The sequence below is a fragment of the Pelodiscus sinensis genome, chromosome 1 (genome assembly GCF_052426305.1).
Source record: "Pelodiscus sinensis isolate ZL-2025 chromosome 1, ASM5242630v1, whole genome shotgun sequence".
NCBI classification, from domain to species: domain Eukaryota; kingdom Metazoa; phylum Chordata; order Testudines; family Trionychidae; genus Pelodiscus; species Pelodiscus sinensis.
The window spans coordinates 41,688,594-41,701,973 of NC_143052.1; the positions used below are offsets into that span (position 1 = coordinate 41,688,594).

Here is a 13,380-nt window from a genome sequence, read left to right on the forward strand (position 1 = left end):
AATATCAGAAACCTTGGTGGCCATGATGCATAGTGCCTCAGAGAGGTTGCAACAGATATGGAAGCACCCTTATTAAAACAGAGGATTTGATTTGTAAAATGCTAAATCAATCAAATGAGGAACAGTGCTTGGAAAGGGAACTCAGGACCCACAAGGGCAGCCATGAAGGCCGTCGAACACATGATCAGGGACAAGGAGGAGTAGACTGAAATTCTAAAGTGTTTAGTGAAGCAGCACAGTGAGCCAACACTGGTTGCTCCCTCTCCAGCAGCAGATTAAAAATTCTGTGTCCAGCAACCCTTATTCTCTCCCCTCCCTCCCACATTTTCTCTCTGAGTCCAAATTTTCCCATGCACTCCACCCCGTCTCCCAACTTTAATTATGATGCCTGGACCTACACACATCTGTGAATTGTAACCCTATGCCAGGACCTCCCTTACCAGCTGTCGGGGTGCTTTATTGCATTTCAGTGCACTGCTTTCGAGTGAATAAAGGCCCACTGTTAAACAGTAAATAAAAGCATAGAACTATTATAAAAATGTCACAGGCCAGTCACTGTAATTCCAGGTGCAGGCATTAAAGGCATGTTCCCAGCTATGTGCTGTATTTGATGGTGCAGAAGCAAATGTGTGAAGCAACAGTAACAGAGGTTTCTTTCAATGCCCCTCTTTTTCAAAGTGCACCCTCACAGCCTCTCTGATGTTAACAGCAGCCCTCTGAGCGCCTCTGAAAGCTCTAGTGTCTAGTTACTCAAACTCTACAGCCAAGCACTGTTCCTTGGTGCTCTACCCCTGAGCAAACAATTCCCCTTTACTTCCATACAAATTATTCAAATTGCAACAAGCTGCAATATCCATGGAAATATTATCCTCAATGAGGTCTAGCCTGCCGTAGAGACACTTCCATCTTGCCTTCAATTTCCCCAAGGTGTATTCGACCACTATGTGGCACCTGTTCAGTCTGTTGTTAAAATGTTCATTACTGCTGTCCAAGTGCCCTATGCACAGTTTCATGAGACAGAGATGCAAGGGGTAAGCAGGGCCTCCCAGGATCACAGTGGGTATTTCCACATTTTCCACTGTAATCATGTCTGGAAAGAAAGTCCCCACCAGCAGCTTTTTGTACTGGCCAGTGTTCCAGAAGGCCAGTGTTTCCAGAACACTCCATGTTAATGTCTGTGAAATGCTCACTGTGATCCATAAACACCTGTAGAAACATGAAGAAATATCTCTTCATCTTGATATACTCAGTGGCAAGATGGACTGGAACTAAAATTGAATACATGTGCCAACTATTCCCTCTCCCAACGAAACACACGCAGTTGGGAAAACCCATAGTATGCAAAGCCAGCTGCTGTGTTATGCACATTTCCTCAAGTCACAGTCCTTCGTAGCAGAATGCTATTTATTGTCCTGTATCTTGCAGCAGTACAGCTCCAATGGTAGACTTCCTCACTCCAAACGGATTTCTTCTAGGTCATGACAGGGACTCCAAAACTTAGATATTGAATTGCCAGAGCTCAATACAATAGTCAAAGCTCATGAGCAGTATCTAGGAACAGCCTCTGCAATCTCCCCAGCAATCAGGAGAGTTGGCCTTCTCACCAGTGGCTTTGAATCTCACTGGCGATCCTTCACTTCCTGATTTTTTTTTTTTTGTTTCAACTTCCAGATGGGCAGTCTAATTTTGAATATTAAGGCCTTGTTGTCTAAACTACCAAGTTTTGTTCACAAAACTTATGTTGACACCCAAAAGTCGACAAAACAAAAATTGCTGAAGGGTGTTTATGCTTGCTTCCTCTGACAACAGATGATAGCAAGAAATGCACCATCATTGACAGTAGGACAAACTATGTAGCACTTTAAAGACTAACAAGATGGTTTTTGACAGTGTGAGCCATGCACAGTGGGTATGTATCTCACAGTGCAGTGTTATGGAAAGGAAGAGTTCTCCTACAGCCTCCTCAGCTTGCGGGAGAAGAATCATGAGTGTCTTCCTCCTTCCCCCTTTACTTTTCCAACCCCCTCACTCCCCCCCCCCCCCCATTGTGCCCTCCATTGGAGAAATTCTGCTACTTGACCCCTCTCTGTCTCCTGGTTGTTGCTAGGGATGTTAGCAAGTAGTTGTCTTGCTGATAAGCATATCCTTATTGGGTAGTTGAGTAGAGTATTGACTACTCACTCCCCGACCCCACTGCCTTGCTGCCTCTCTAAGAGGCAGCAAGGAGTGGGCGGAGGGAAGGGACAGGAGCCAGTGCTGGGGTGAGCCATTTTAAAAGCCAGTTCCTCACAGCACCGTCTCTGCAATGCTGCCCTGTCTACAGGTGGGAGATAGGGAAGGCTGATGTGAAGCCGCCTATGCCTGCAGTGGGCTGAAGCTGCTCCAGCAGCAGCCCTGTCTAAAAGGGTCCCACTAGGGAGATGCTCTCCCGTAGACAGGGCTGCTGCCACCAAGCAGTCCCTGTTCGTGACAAGGCTCACGCTAGACCGGGCCACTGAGCCTCTGCATTTTAAATGTAGTAAGAGCCTGGTATTGGTGGCTCCTGGAGCTGGCACAATCCATGCCTGCTCGGTTTTGGGTTGAGCCAACTCCTGGAGCTATCCCCACTGCAGGTCTGCAGAGTGGCCCTTATTGACTAACCGTGTAGTCAATACAAATTGTATCAACTACACAATTAGCTAAATGAGCGCAATTTAATATCCTTAGTTATTGCATTAGGTCACGGAAAAGAGTGCCTTGAGTTTTTTGGGTTCTTGCCCTCCTCTGTATGGTTATGTTTATACTACATACCATGTAGTGTACATGTAGTTACACGTCAGAATGAAAAGCACACTGTGTCCACACTGTGACATGTAGCTAAATAATTTAATTAAAAGCTCTGGTAGAGGAGAGGCAGCAGAGAGAGTCTCTATTGGTGAGGAAGCAACAGGACACCAGGATGCTAAAAATAGCAGTGTAGATGGCTAGGCAGGGCTTGGGTGTGTAGAAAGCATTGTAGGGTATGTACTTAAGTGCATACTTATACTCTTGAAGCATGTCTTTATTCTACTTGCATAAGCTGTGCCTCACCATCTACATTGTTATTTGTACCTTTTCTGGAGGGCTATGTAGGCATGCACATTATACACCTGAAAAATATACCGTGTAGGTTAAACTTTTCTGTAGTGCTGATTCTTAGAGCAGCAGCAGGTATAATTGATTCAATCCTTGCCTGTTTCACTCTGCCTATAGAAGCCTGAATAGACTTGAAACTTCCCCAGAGTTTTGTTAATTTCACTTTGCTGCAGCTTTGTCTATCTATGAGCCTCAGCAGAGGAGCTGGCGTTCTTTTCAGTTTCAAGAAAATGACTCTATTGATTCCCACGTGGAAGGTTATTTCTGTAACCATAATGGCTAGAAATATGTTTTAAATTGAAAGCTTGATTTTTAGCAGATATTTATACCTATGTCTTACAGCTCACCAGAGAAAGCTTCTTGGCACATTAAAGTTGGTAAATGGACTTTTTTCTAGTTATGGGTTATTCAGATATCACTTGGTAGTATACTGTCTTCCATATAAATCATTCAAGTGGAAGCTTTGTCACTTATATGTTTAATATACATTGATGTGTTGTACATGCACATGTTAAATTATGATCAGACACATGAGAAGTATGCTGTTTTTATATAGCAATTGTTGGTTGTATAGTTGCTTTTCTGTATCTTTATAAATATTTTGCACATATATATCACTTTTTATTATTCAAATAAAAACATGACTAGATTTGTATAGAAAATGTTTTGTAGAGTCTTTTCCTTTATCATTTTTGTATAAAATGATTGTGATAATCTAGATTTTTTTTTTTTACTTCTTTTTATAGAATCAGAGAATTCATGTTCAAGGACCAGCAGCATCAATATTTTATTTTTTGGAAGGTTGGCAGAAGATTGTGAAAAAGTTGTACATCAAGGGGTAAAACATTTTCAATTCTTTCTCATTCTGAGAGTCTTTCCTAAACGTCTAACATAATTACTATACTATCTAGTTGTATGGCTATCATTTAAAATAGATTTTAGAGCTATACTGAGCCATTGTTAGAAATAGTAATTACAAAGGAAAAACATAGTTTGTTTATGCTCATTTCTTATTAAACCAAAAATTAAACTTCAGAACTTGGTTATTTTATATAGTCATAAAATTCTCCTGTTTACCTGGCAAATGGATGGAGGTGAATATCAGTGATTCAGAGGCTGACCAGTTATGAACCAATACCTTTATATTGTTGTTGGATGTAGATAGTAAAGTCATCACTTATTTGATTAAAATGACATCAAGCTAAAAGTGTTTTTGAAAACCCCTAAAATTGTGTAACTTTTGTTATTACTGCAGCAAGGGTCGGTTGTGAGAGGTGAAGCTACACAGCAGCCACTCTGCTCCTCTACCCATCTTTTAGCCTGCTGTGCTCCACTTCACCACAGCGGCAGGAAGTGGCGCACCCTGGCTCCAGCCTTCTCTCCTGCTACGGTTCTCCACTTCCGGCTGCTACCGTGAAGCAGAGAGCAGCAGGCTGGGAGATGGGTGGTGGGATGGAGCAGATGGTTGTGTAGATCCGGCTTCTGCTGCCACAATGACAACAGCTGCCAGCCCATGCCAGGCCCCCTGGATAATACCCCAGGTTGCCCTGAGCCCCACGGCGAGAATGGGGGACCATCCCCTCCATAAGCCGATTCAGATGGCTGCAATAGAGCCACATACAGTGCTTCCTTCATTGGCTGGCTGCTGGCTTCATGCTCCAGTAGAATTAAAACAACCCCCCTAATATACTAAATATATCGATTAGTATGGATCACAAAGAGATTTTAGTAAACTGATTTGCAGATCAGTTGTTAAACTAAGAAACGATGAGAAAAAAGAGAACCCAGGGCATAAATGTATTTAACAATTTCTCAAGTTAAAAAACTAGAATTTTAAAAATCCATAAATATTCTAATGGCAGAAATATCAGTCCATCATAAATATATTAAATGTGGACTTCTAGATTAAGGCTAGAAGGGATCATTATGTTCATCTAGTCTTACTGCATCTGTAACATACGTCAAAGAGGCTTAGCCAATAGTTTCTGAATCAAGTCCATAATTCAGTTTGAGCTATAGTATGTTTTAGAAACATATATTTCTAGTCTGAATTTATCTAGCTGTGACTTCCAACTTTTAGATAGTGTTATGCTTTTGTCTGTTACATTTAAGTGATGCCCACTGTCAAAAATCTCATCAACATTTAAGTGCTAGCATACCATGATCGAGCTGCCCTTTAACCTTCTCTTGAATATATAAATAGACTGAGCTGCTTTTATATTGTTTAAATGAATTTTTTCTAAGGCAGAAAAGTTTTTCAGCAGCCCCTTTTTGTGAACTTGAGGTTTTGAAAGCCCAGTATAACTTGTGATGTTAATTTGGCCTTAAAGCTGATAAAGGGTCATTTTGAGCCATTTGGAACATTTGTGCTCATAGAAGGTACATGGAAGATCATTTTAGAAGTGATGATAAAAACTTTTGGTCACAAGGCGAACTATTCCATGTGCCATATTTCAGTGTCTTCTGATGTAACTCAGAATCTTAAAGTTTTTCTGATTGCGTCTTTCACTGCTAAAGAGTGGCATGTGTAGAGCTCAAGGATCATGTCCTGTCTCATGCTTTTTGGGGCATAGTAGCTTTTGCTGACAGTCACAAATCTCTATAGCAAACTTGCAAAGCAATGACATCACAGTTTGTATGAAGATTGTCAAAGCTGTGTGAACATTAAGAAACAAATCCAGGTTCAGATGGTCTTGTTTCAGAGCTGATTCCCCACAGCACCAGTGTCTGAATCCTCTGAAAATTAAAGACCTGATGGTTTTTGTCCTTTCTGGCAGAAATACAAGCTGCAAAACAAGGCCCTAAGCAGCAGTTAGAAGATCAAAGAGCAAAGCAGCAAACAGCAGCCATTGAATAGCTAACTTCATATGGCCAGAGTACAGCAGCATCAGTGTTTAATCCTCCCCGGTGACTTGAAACTTCATTATGTTTACAACACTTCTAAAATGTGGTGGTGGTGTTTTAATTGTTCAGTGTTAATCTAAGCAGGTAAATTTCAATTCTGGAAAGTACAGAGCTGTGACTCAGCAGGGTTTAATTAAAAACCAAGAATATTATTCTTGATACACAAGCCCACCTTGTGATAAGAAACAAAGTAAGAAGGATAAAATAGAAAATAAAATACTTTGAAAGCAGCAGTTCCTTTCCAAGAAATACTTTTTAAATTTTCAGTAATCCATATGCATCTCCCAGAAGAGTCTGTTCTGAGAGACAAAGGTCAAAATGTGTCTGACATCCCTTGAAGTCTTACTTCCTAAAGGCACAGTAATAAATTCCCATTCAATTTTTGCTCATGTTTATACCATCAGGCTGGTCTAGACTGGCAAGCTTTTCAACAAAAGCAGCTGCTTTTGCGGAAAAAACTTGCCAGCTGTCTACACTGGCCGCATGAATTTCCACAAGAACACTGATGATCTCATGTAAGAAATCAGTGCTTCTTGCGGAAATACTATGCTGCTCCCTTTCGGGCAAAAGTCCTTTTGCGCGAAAGCTTTTGCTCAAAAGGGCCAGCGTAGACAGCTCAGATTTGTTTTGCGCAAAAGCGCGTCTAGATTGGCACGGACGCTTTTCCGCAGAAAGTGCTTTTGCGGAAAAGCGTCCATGCCAATCTAGATGCTCTTTTCTGCAAATGCTTTTAACGGAAAACTTTTCCATTAAAAGCATTTGCGGAAAATCATGCCAGTCTAGATGTAGCCTCACTGTGCTAAGGTACTATGAAGATTTGTCAATCCTTTAAAAGCTAAAAATAGAAAGTAGTGACTGGCTGCTCGAGAAAGAAACACAGTAGGTTCAAAAAGGTTGAATGCTTTAGCACTGCTTGGCACTTATATTTACAAACTGCGCCTGTAGGACTTCTCAATCCTGGTTTCCTTTTGGCAGCTTTAGCTAATTAATGCAAGGAAATAAGTGGTAATAAAGGATCTCTTCCTATTCACAGATTCCCAACAATAGTGATCTTCATGTGTCTCAAATTATTGGCTGATCCATTGATTAATCTCACAGAAATGGTTAGGTATTTCTTCTTTTCTCTCTCTTTCTTTCCTTTCTAACTAGCAAAGTTTCCTATTTACATTGTTTTAAAAAAATAGTCTGCTAAATCTAGTGTTTTCGATATACATAGTATATTTCTATGACCTGAAAACCCCACAGGCGTTATGTGAAAAATTGGATTACCATCTCATTTGTGTTAAAAGTGGTTATTTTAAGTACTCTTATAAGGCGTTTTCAGAACTAATTTTATATAGCAGTTCACATTTTCAAAACACTCTTTTTTGAGGAGGGTCCCCATGGGTGCTTCACGATACAATCATGCTCCCACCTCCAACCTCAGGGGATGTTTTTAAATCATTCCAAGAACTTTTTAAGAGAGTCGCAGACACACTGGCGATTTCCCAGTCAACTATGCGAAAGACTCACCGTAAACTGACGAATATACTGCATGCCTCTCCTCATGCCAAGCTGGCCATCCCCATGAATGAAGCCCCCATAGACCCAGCAAAGGCCATCTGGCAGACACCTACCGCAATCTCTCCAAACTGCAAAAGGTCAGATCAAAAATACTACGTTGTTCCTAAAGGAGCAGACATTTTACAGATCTGTTTTCCCTCCCCACCTCAAATTCCCTGGTGGTGGATACCATAAATCAGAGAGGGAAACAGGCTAACCACTCAGTCCCTTATGACAGAGACTGGAAGAGATTAGATTTGATGGGCAGAAAGGTATATTAATCAGCCAGCCTCCAGATCAGAATATCCAATTATTCAGCACTCCTTGCCAAATATACACACCACGTATTTGATCAGCTCACATCTTTTATTGAGTTTCCCTTGACAATAAAAGAGAGCAGTTTGAAGTCTACATTGACGATTGTGGATTAATTTCAAGAATGGCTCTACAGGCTGCACTAGATTCAGCGGACACCGCAGCAAGATCCCTTGCCTCAGTGGTTATCATGAGACGTGCATTGTGGCTCCAGCAGTTGAAGATTTGCCTTTCAAAGGGACCAAGCTCTTCGTGAAATCCACCAATGCCTCACTCCATACATTGAAGGACTAAGAGCCACACTAAAGACACTTGGCATGCATGTACCTGTTAAAGAAAACAGGGAAGATCATTCATGCAGAGGTGCAAACCAACACCTTTCAATCAGCAATCAAAGCACTACGACAACAGGTGCCGACCATGTCCAAACAGGTGCAGACAAAAAGGCAGACAACTACAGGTTGTTGTTGGAAAACCTCCTCAAGGCATACAAAAGCCTTGGTTGCAACATGTCACTAAAGATACATTTTTTGCACTCTCATCTAGATTATTTTCCACCGAACTGCGGGGCATTGAGCGACGAGCATGGCGAGCGATTTCACCAGGACATTGCAACAATGGAGAAACACTATCAGGGCAAATGGAGCCTATCAATGCTTGCAGACTATTGCTGGACAGTGACAAGAGATGCTCCATTTAATGAATACAAGAGACAAGCCAAGAAACGCCGAGTAGACACTGAATAGAACTAAACTATGTACATAATAGTTTTTTGCCTTTTGTTTCATAATAAATTTTATTTATATAACCCTTTTGCTGATTTTTAAAGTGTTACATAAACAGGACAGGTGAAATATTATCATGTAAAGCAACCATAAACACATGAAAAGACCTAGGTTTACAATTTATGATTAAAACTCTACTAGCTACACAATATACATAGATGTAAAATGTAAAAACTTAAATATCTTGGAAACAGTAGCCAATCAGTTGTTTTAATTGTCATGTTTGAATTCAACATATCAAAATACATAATAAATAGCACATTTTATCTCTGAAGCAGATGACTTCTGAAAAATTGTAGACCAGTGAAATCTGCAAGGCTGCCACATGGGCCTCAGCACACACTTTCACGCAGAATTACACCATTCAAACCTTTGCAGATTCTGATACACATTTTGGTTGAATAGTACTCTTTGTCACTGACTCACATCCTCCGAAGCGGCCACCACCGAGCATGACTACTTCTTTGTAATCATCTAAGGTGGAGTACCTGCAGGGAAACTTCTCAAAGAAGAATGGAAGGTTACTCACCTGGTGCAGTAACTGGAGTTCTTTGAGATACTTGTTCCTGTGGATGATCCTCCACCCACCCTTCCTCCTCTCTACTTCGGACTCGTCTACATCTGTGTCAGAGAAAGAACTGAGGAGATGGTTGGCTGCTCGTGTGGGATAGCCCTTTGAAATGTTGCTTGCTGGTGTTCCACATGCGCAGCCGACCATGGGCACTGCTAACTAAAGTCTTCTATAAGAGGCACATTGGTGATCAAGCACCTAGGGTGCAGCACCCACGAGGACATCTGCCTTGAACTCTAGTTACTGCACCAGGTGAGTAAACATTCCCTTACCTAACTCGTTATGCCTTTGTAAATTATTAAATCAATTTTTCAGATATTGAAACACAGAATTTATAGATTTCCAAAGGCCCTACTCATGGTGGATTGATTTAAATCACCAAGGAAAAAAAAACAGTGATTTTAATCATTTCCCTTTGATACTTCCTCATATATTTCTTAAACAATGGTGCAAATCTGACCACAAAAATATGTTAAATTACAATTCAGTACAGCATTTTACAAGATCTAACAGGAAATAGTTTGTGTATTTTTTTAAGATAGCTTGACTTTTACTAATTAAAGGAATACAGGCAGTCCCCGACTTACGCGGATCCGACTTACGTCGGATCCGCACTTACGAACGGAGCTTTCTCGCCCCGGAAGTCGGGGCGAGAAAGCCCCGTTCGTAAGCTGCTCCGGTGCCCCTGGTCTGCTGGAGACCGTCTCCAGCAGACCAGGGGCACCGGGCGGGTTCCCGCGCTTCTGAGGCTTTGCCAGGGCAAAGCCTCAGAAGCGCGGGAACCGCTGCTGCTGCCACTTGGGTGCCGGTGCCTGTGGTCTGCTGGGGACCGTCCCCAGCAGACCACAGGCACCGGGACCCAAGCGGCAGCAGCGGGCGGGTTCCTGCGCTTCTGAGGCTTTGCCAGAGCAAAGCCTCAGAAGCGCGGGAACCCCCGCTGCTGCCGCATGAGACCCGGTGCCTGTGGTCTGCTGGGGACCGTCCCCAGCAGACCACAGGCACCGGGTCTCATGCGGCAGCAGCGGGGGTTCCCGCGCTTCTGAGGCTTTCCTCTGGCAAAGCCTCAGAAGCGCAGGAACCCGCCCGCTGCTGCCGCTTGGGTCCCGGTGCCTGTGGTCTGCTGGGGACGGTCCCCAGCAGACCACAGGCACCCTGACTGAAGCCGCAGCCGCGGGGGGTCCCGCGCCTCAGAGGCTTTGCCAGAGCAAAGCCTCAGAGGCGCGGCACCCCGCTGCCGCTGCGGCTCTGCTCCCCGTGTCCCTGGTCTGCTGGGGGGAGGGGGCGCAGCTAGTGTGCTCCCCCCCCCCCCAGCAGACCAGGCTTTTGTTTTGGACTCTGGGGCAGAGCAGCTGGGGCGCTGCCGATTGGTCCTGCAGCGCCCGTGGGCACTACTGGACCAACCCGGCAGCACCCCAGCTGCTCTGCCCCAGGTCCTGATTCAGCCGCTGCTGGTCAGTTTCAGCAGCGGCTGAATCAGGACGTCTGGGGCAGAGCAGATGGGGTGCTGCTGGGTTGGTCCAGTAGCACCCCAGCTGCTCTGCCCCAGGCGTCCCCAAGTCAGCTTCTGCTGAAACTGACCAGCGCTGACTACAGGAAGCCCCAGGCAGAGTTGCTCTGCCCCGGGTTTCCTGGAATCAGCTGCTGATCAGTTTCAGCAGCAGCTGACTTGGGGACGCCTGGGGTTCTTAAGTTGATTCTGTATGTAAGTCAGAACTGGCCAGTTCCGACTTACATACAGATTCAACTTAAGAACAAACCTACAGTCCCTATCTTGTACGTAACCCGGGGACTGCCTGTAGTACAAAATACTCATTACCTGTGTCAAGCTGCAGATGCAGCAGCCGTATATTAGGAATGGTAGGAATTTAAATCATACACACACAAACACAATAGTACTTATAGTTTATTCAACTAAATCTTAAATGTTACATAAATGTTTCATATTTGCAATTGCAGCAGTCTCCTGAGTTGCTCGCTGATGGCTGTCCTTAAACTCTTTTTGTAATTTTAAAATTGTATTAACTCTGACAGGTCCACGGATCACTAAGGCTGTGTCTACACTGGCCCCTTCTTCGGAAGAGGCATGCTAATTTCTAACTTTGGAATAGGGAAATCCGCGGGGGATTTAAATATCCCCCGTGGGATTTAAATAAACATGGCCGCCGCTTTTTTTCCAGCTTGGGGGAAAAGCTGGAAAAGAGCGTCCAGACTAGCGCGATCCTCCGGAATAAAGCCCTTTTCCAGAGGATCTCTTATTCCTACCTGAAGTACCTGAAGTAGGAATAAGAGATCCTCTGGAAAAGGGCTTTATTCCGGAGGATCGCGCCAGTCTGGACGCTCTTTTCCGGCTTTTCCCCAAGCCGGGAAAAAAGCGGCGGCCATGTTTATTTAAATCCCGCGGGGGATATTTAAATCCCCCGCGGATTTCCCTATTCCAAAGTTAGAAATTAGCATGCCTCTTCCAAAGAAGGAGCCAGTCTAGATGTAGCCACTATGTGCTGAGGCAATCAAGTTCTGGAACTGGTGCATGAAGAACAACGTTACACCGACCGCAGTGTACATACCAGGCCAACAGAATACCAGAGCAGATGAGTTGAGCAGACAATTTTATCCAGCACCATGACTGGGTACTCAGCCTGATAATTATCTTACCCATTTTTTGGCAATGAGGGTTCCCAGTCCAGTCATAGACCTCTTTGCCATGAAAATCAACCACAAATGCCATTGCTTCTGCTCTTGAGGGGGCCAGGGCAAACTCTGCCAGGGACATGTTCACGGTACTATGAACAGCTCCTCTTTCATACACATTCCCTCCAATTCCCCTAATCCCCAGGGTAACCTGCAAGATTCTAGAGGACCAAGTGAGGGTCATCCAAACAACACCATATTGACTGAGACAACATAGGTTTCCATACCTCATTACTTTTCAGTTGCCAAACCCTTTCAACTCACCATCACTCCTCAGTCAATTAACTAAACACAACGGGCAAACATATCACCCGAACTCTCAGAATCTGTAGCTTACTGCTTGGCTTCTCCTTGGTTCCAGAATGATGAATTTACATGCTCCCAGAGATCCTCCTCAGCAGTCGACACTCTTCCATGAGATACACCTATCAAAACAAATGGAAGAGATTTCAGGAATGGTGCAGAGTGATGTTCGCCCATCCCATCACTAAGTGGTTTCTAACAAGTCTGTCCAAAGCGTGACCCTACCTACATTCACTTTTCCCACCTTGGAACCTAAATTTTGAGTTAGACTCCTTAAGAAGACCTCCCTTTGAATCCTTATCGACAGTCTCAATGCAACACATGGTCATGAAAGTGTCCTTCCTTGTCATGATCACGTCAGCATGACAAGTAAGTGAAATCGCAGCCCTTATGGCGGACCCACCATATACGTTTACTCTTCACTAAAGATAATATTATTCTCAGACCCCGTCCGAAATTTCTACCAAAGGTTATCTTCAACTTCCATGTTAATGAGCCCATTATCTACCCACTTACTGCCCTAAGTCACATGCTTCCCCGAGGGAGGCAATATTACATACCCTTGATACAAGAAGGGCTATCGTTTTCTATATAGATGGGACTAAACCTTTTAGAAAATCGAATAGACTTTTTATATCCATGTCTGGTTCCGTCAGGGGACCAACTGTCTCTACACAGTGCATATCCAGATGGATAGCAACTTGCACAAATACCTGCTGTAGACTCAGAAACAAGGAACCACCACAAGTGGTCACTGCATACTCCATCCGAGCAATAGCTGCATCTATCACCTTTCTACATATTGTCCTGCTAGCTGACATCTGCCGGGTGGCTACATGGTCTTCCTCACGCACGTTGGCACAACATAATGTGTTACTGCAAGGACCAGTACCTACCACTTCTGTGGGCAATGCTATCATTATCTCTGCCAGTAGATGACTCCAAAGTCCCATCTCCACAACAATGGGTACTGCTTTTTACTCACAGGAGTAGAGCACCCACTGGGGCACTACTTGAAGGAGAAGAAAATACTTACCCTGTAAGTAATGATGGTTCTTCGACATGTGTGTCCCTATGGGTGCTCCACTACTTTCCCTTCCTCCCCACTACTTTGGAGTCCGTTACAGTATTTCCAGTAAAAAAAGGAATGTAGGGAGA

The 13,380-nt window shown here is 43.7% G+C and overlaps 1 protein-coding gene across 5 annotated transcripts in view; it reads left to right on the forward strand.

Annotated features, from left to right (window-relative positions):
- Positions 1-13,380, forward strand: part of POT1 (protection of telomeres 1) — a 150,861-nt gene that overhangs the window by 35,074 nt on the left and 102,407 nt on the right. For all 5 annotated transcript variants that reach the window (XM_075928408.2, XM_025184410.3, XM_075928396.2 and 2 more), the window contains one exon: positions 3,861-3,952. In XM_075928408.2, the coding sequence (XP_075784523.2) occupies positions 3,861-3,952 (92 nt within the window). The remainder of the gene's footprint in view (positions 1-3,860; positions 3,953-13,380) is intronic.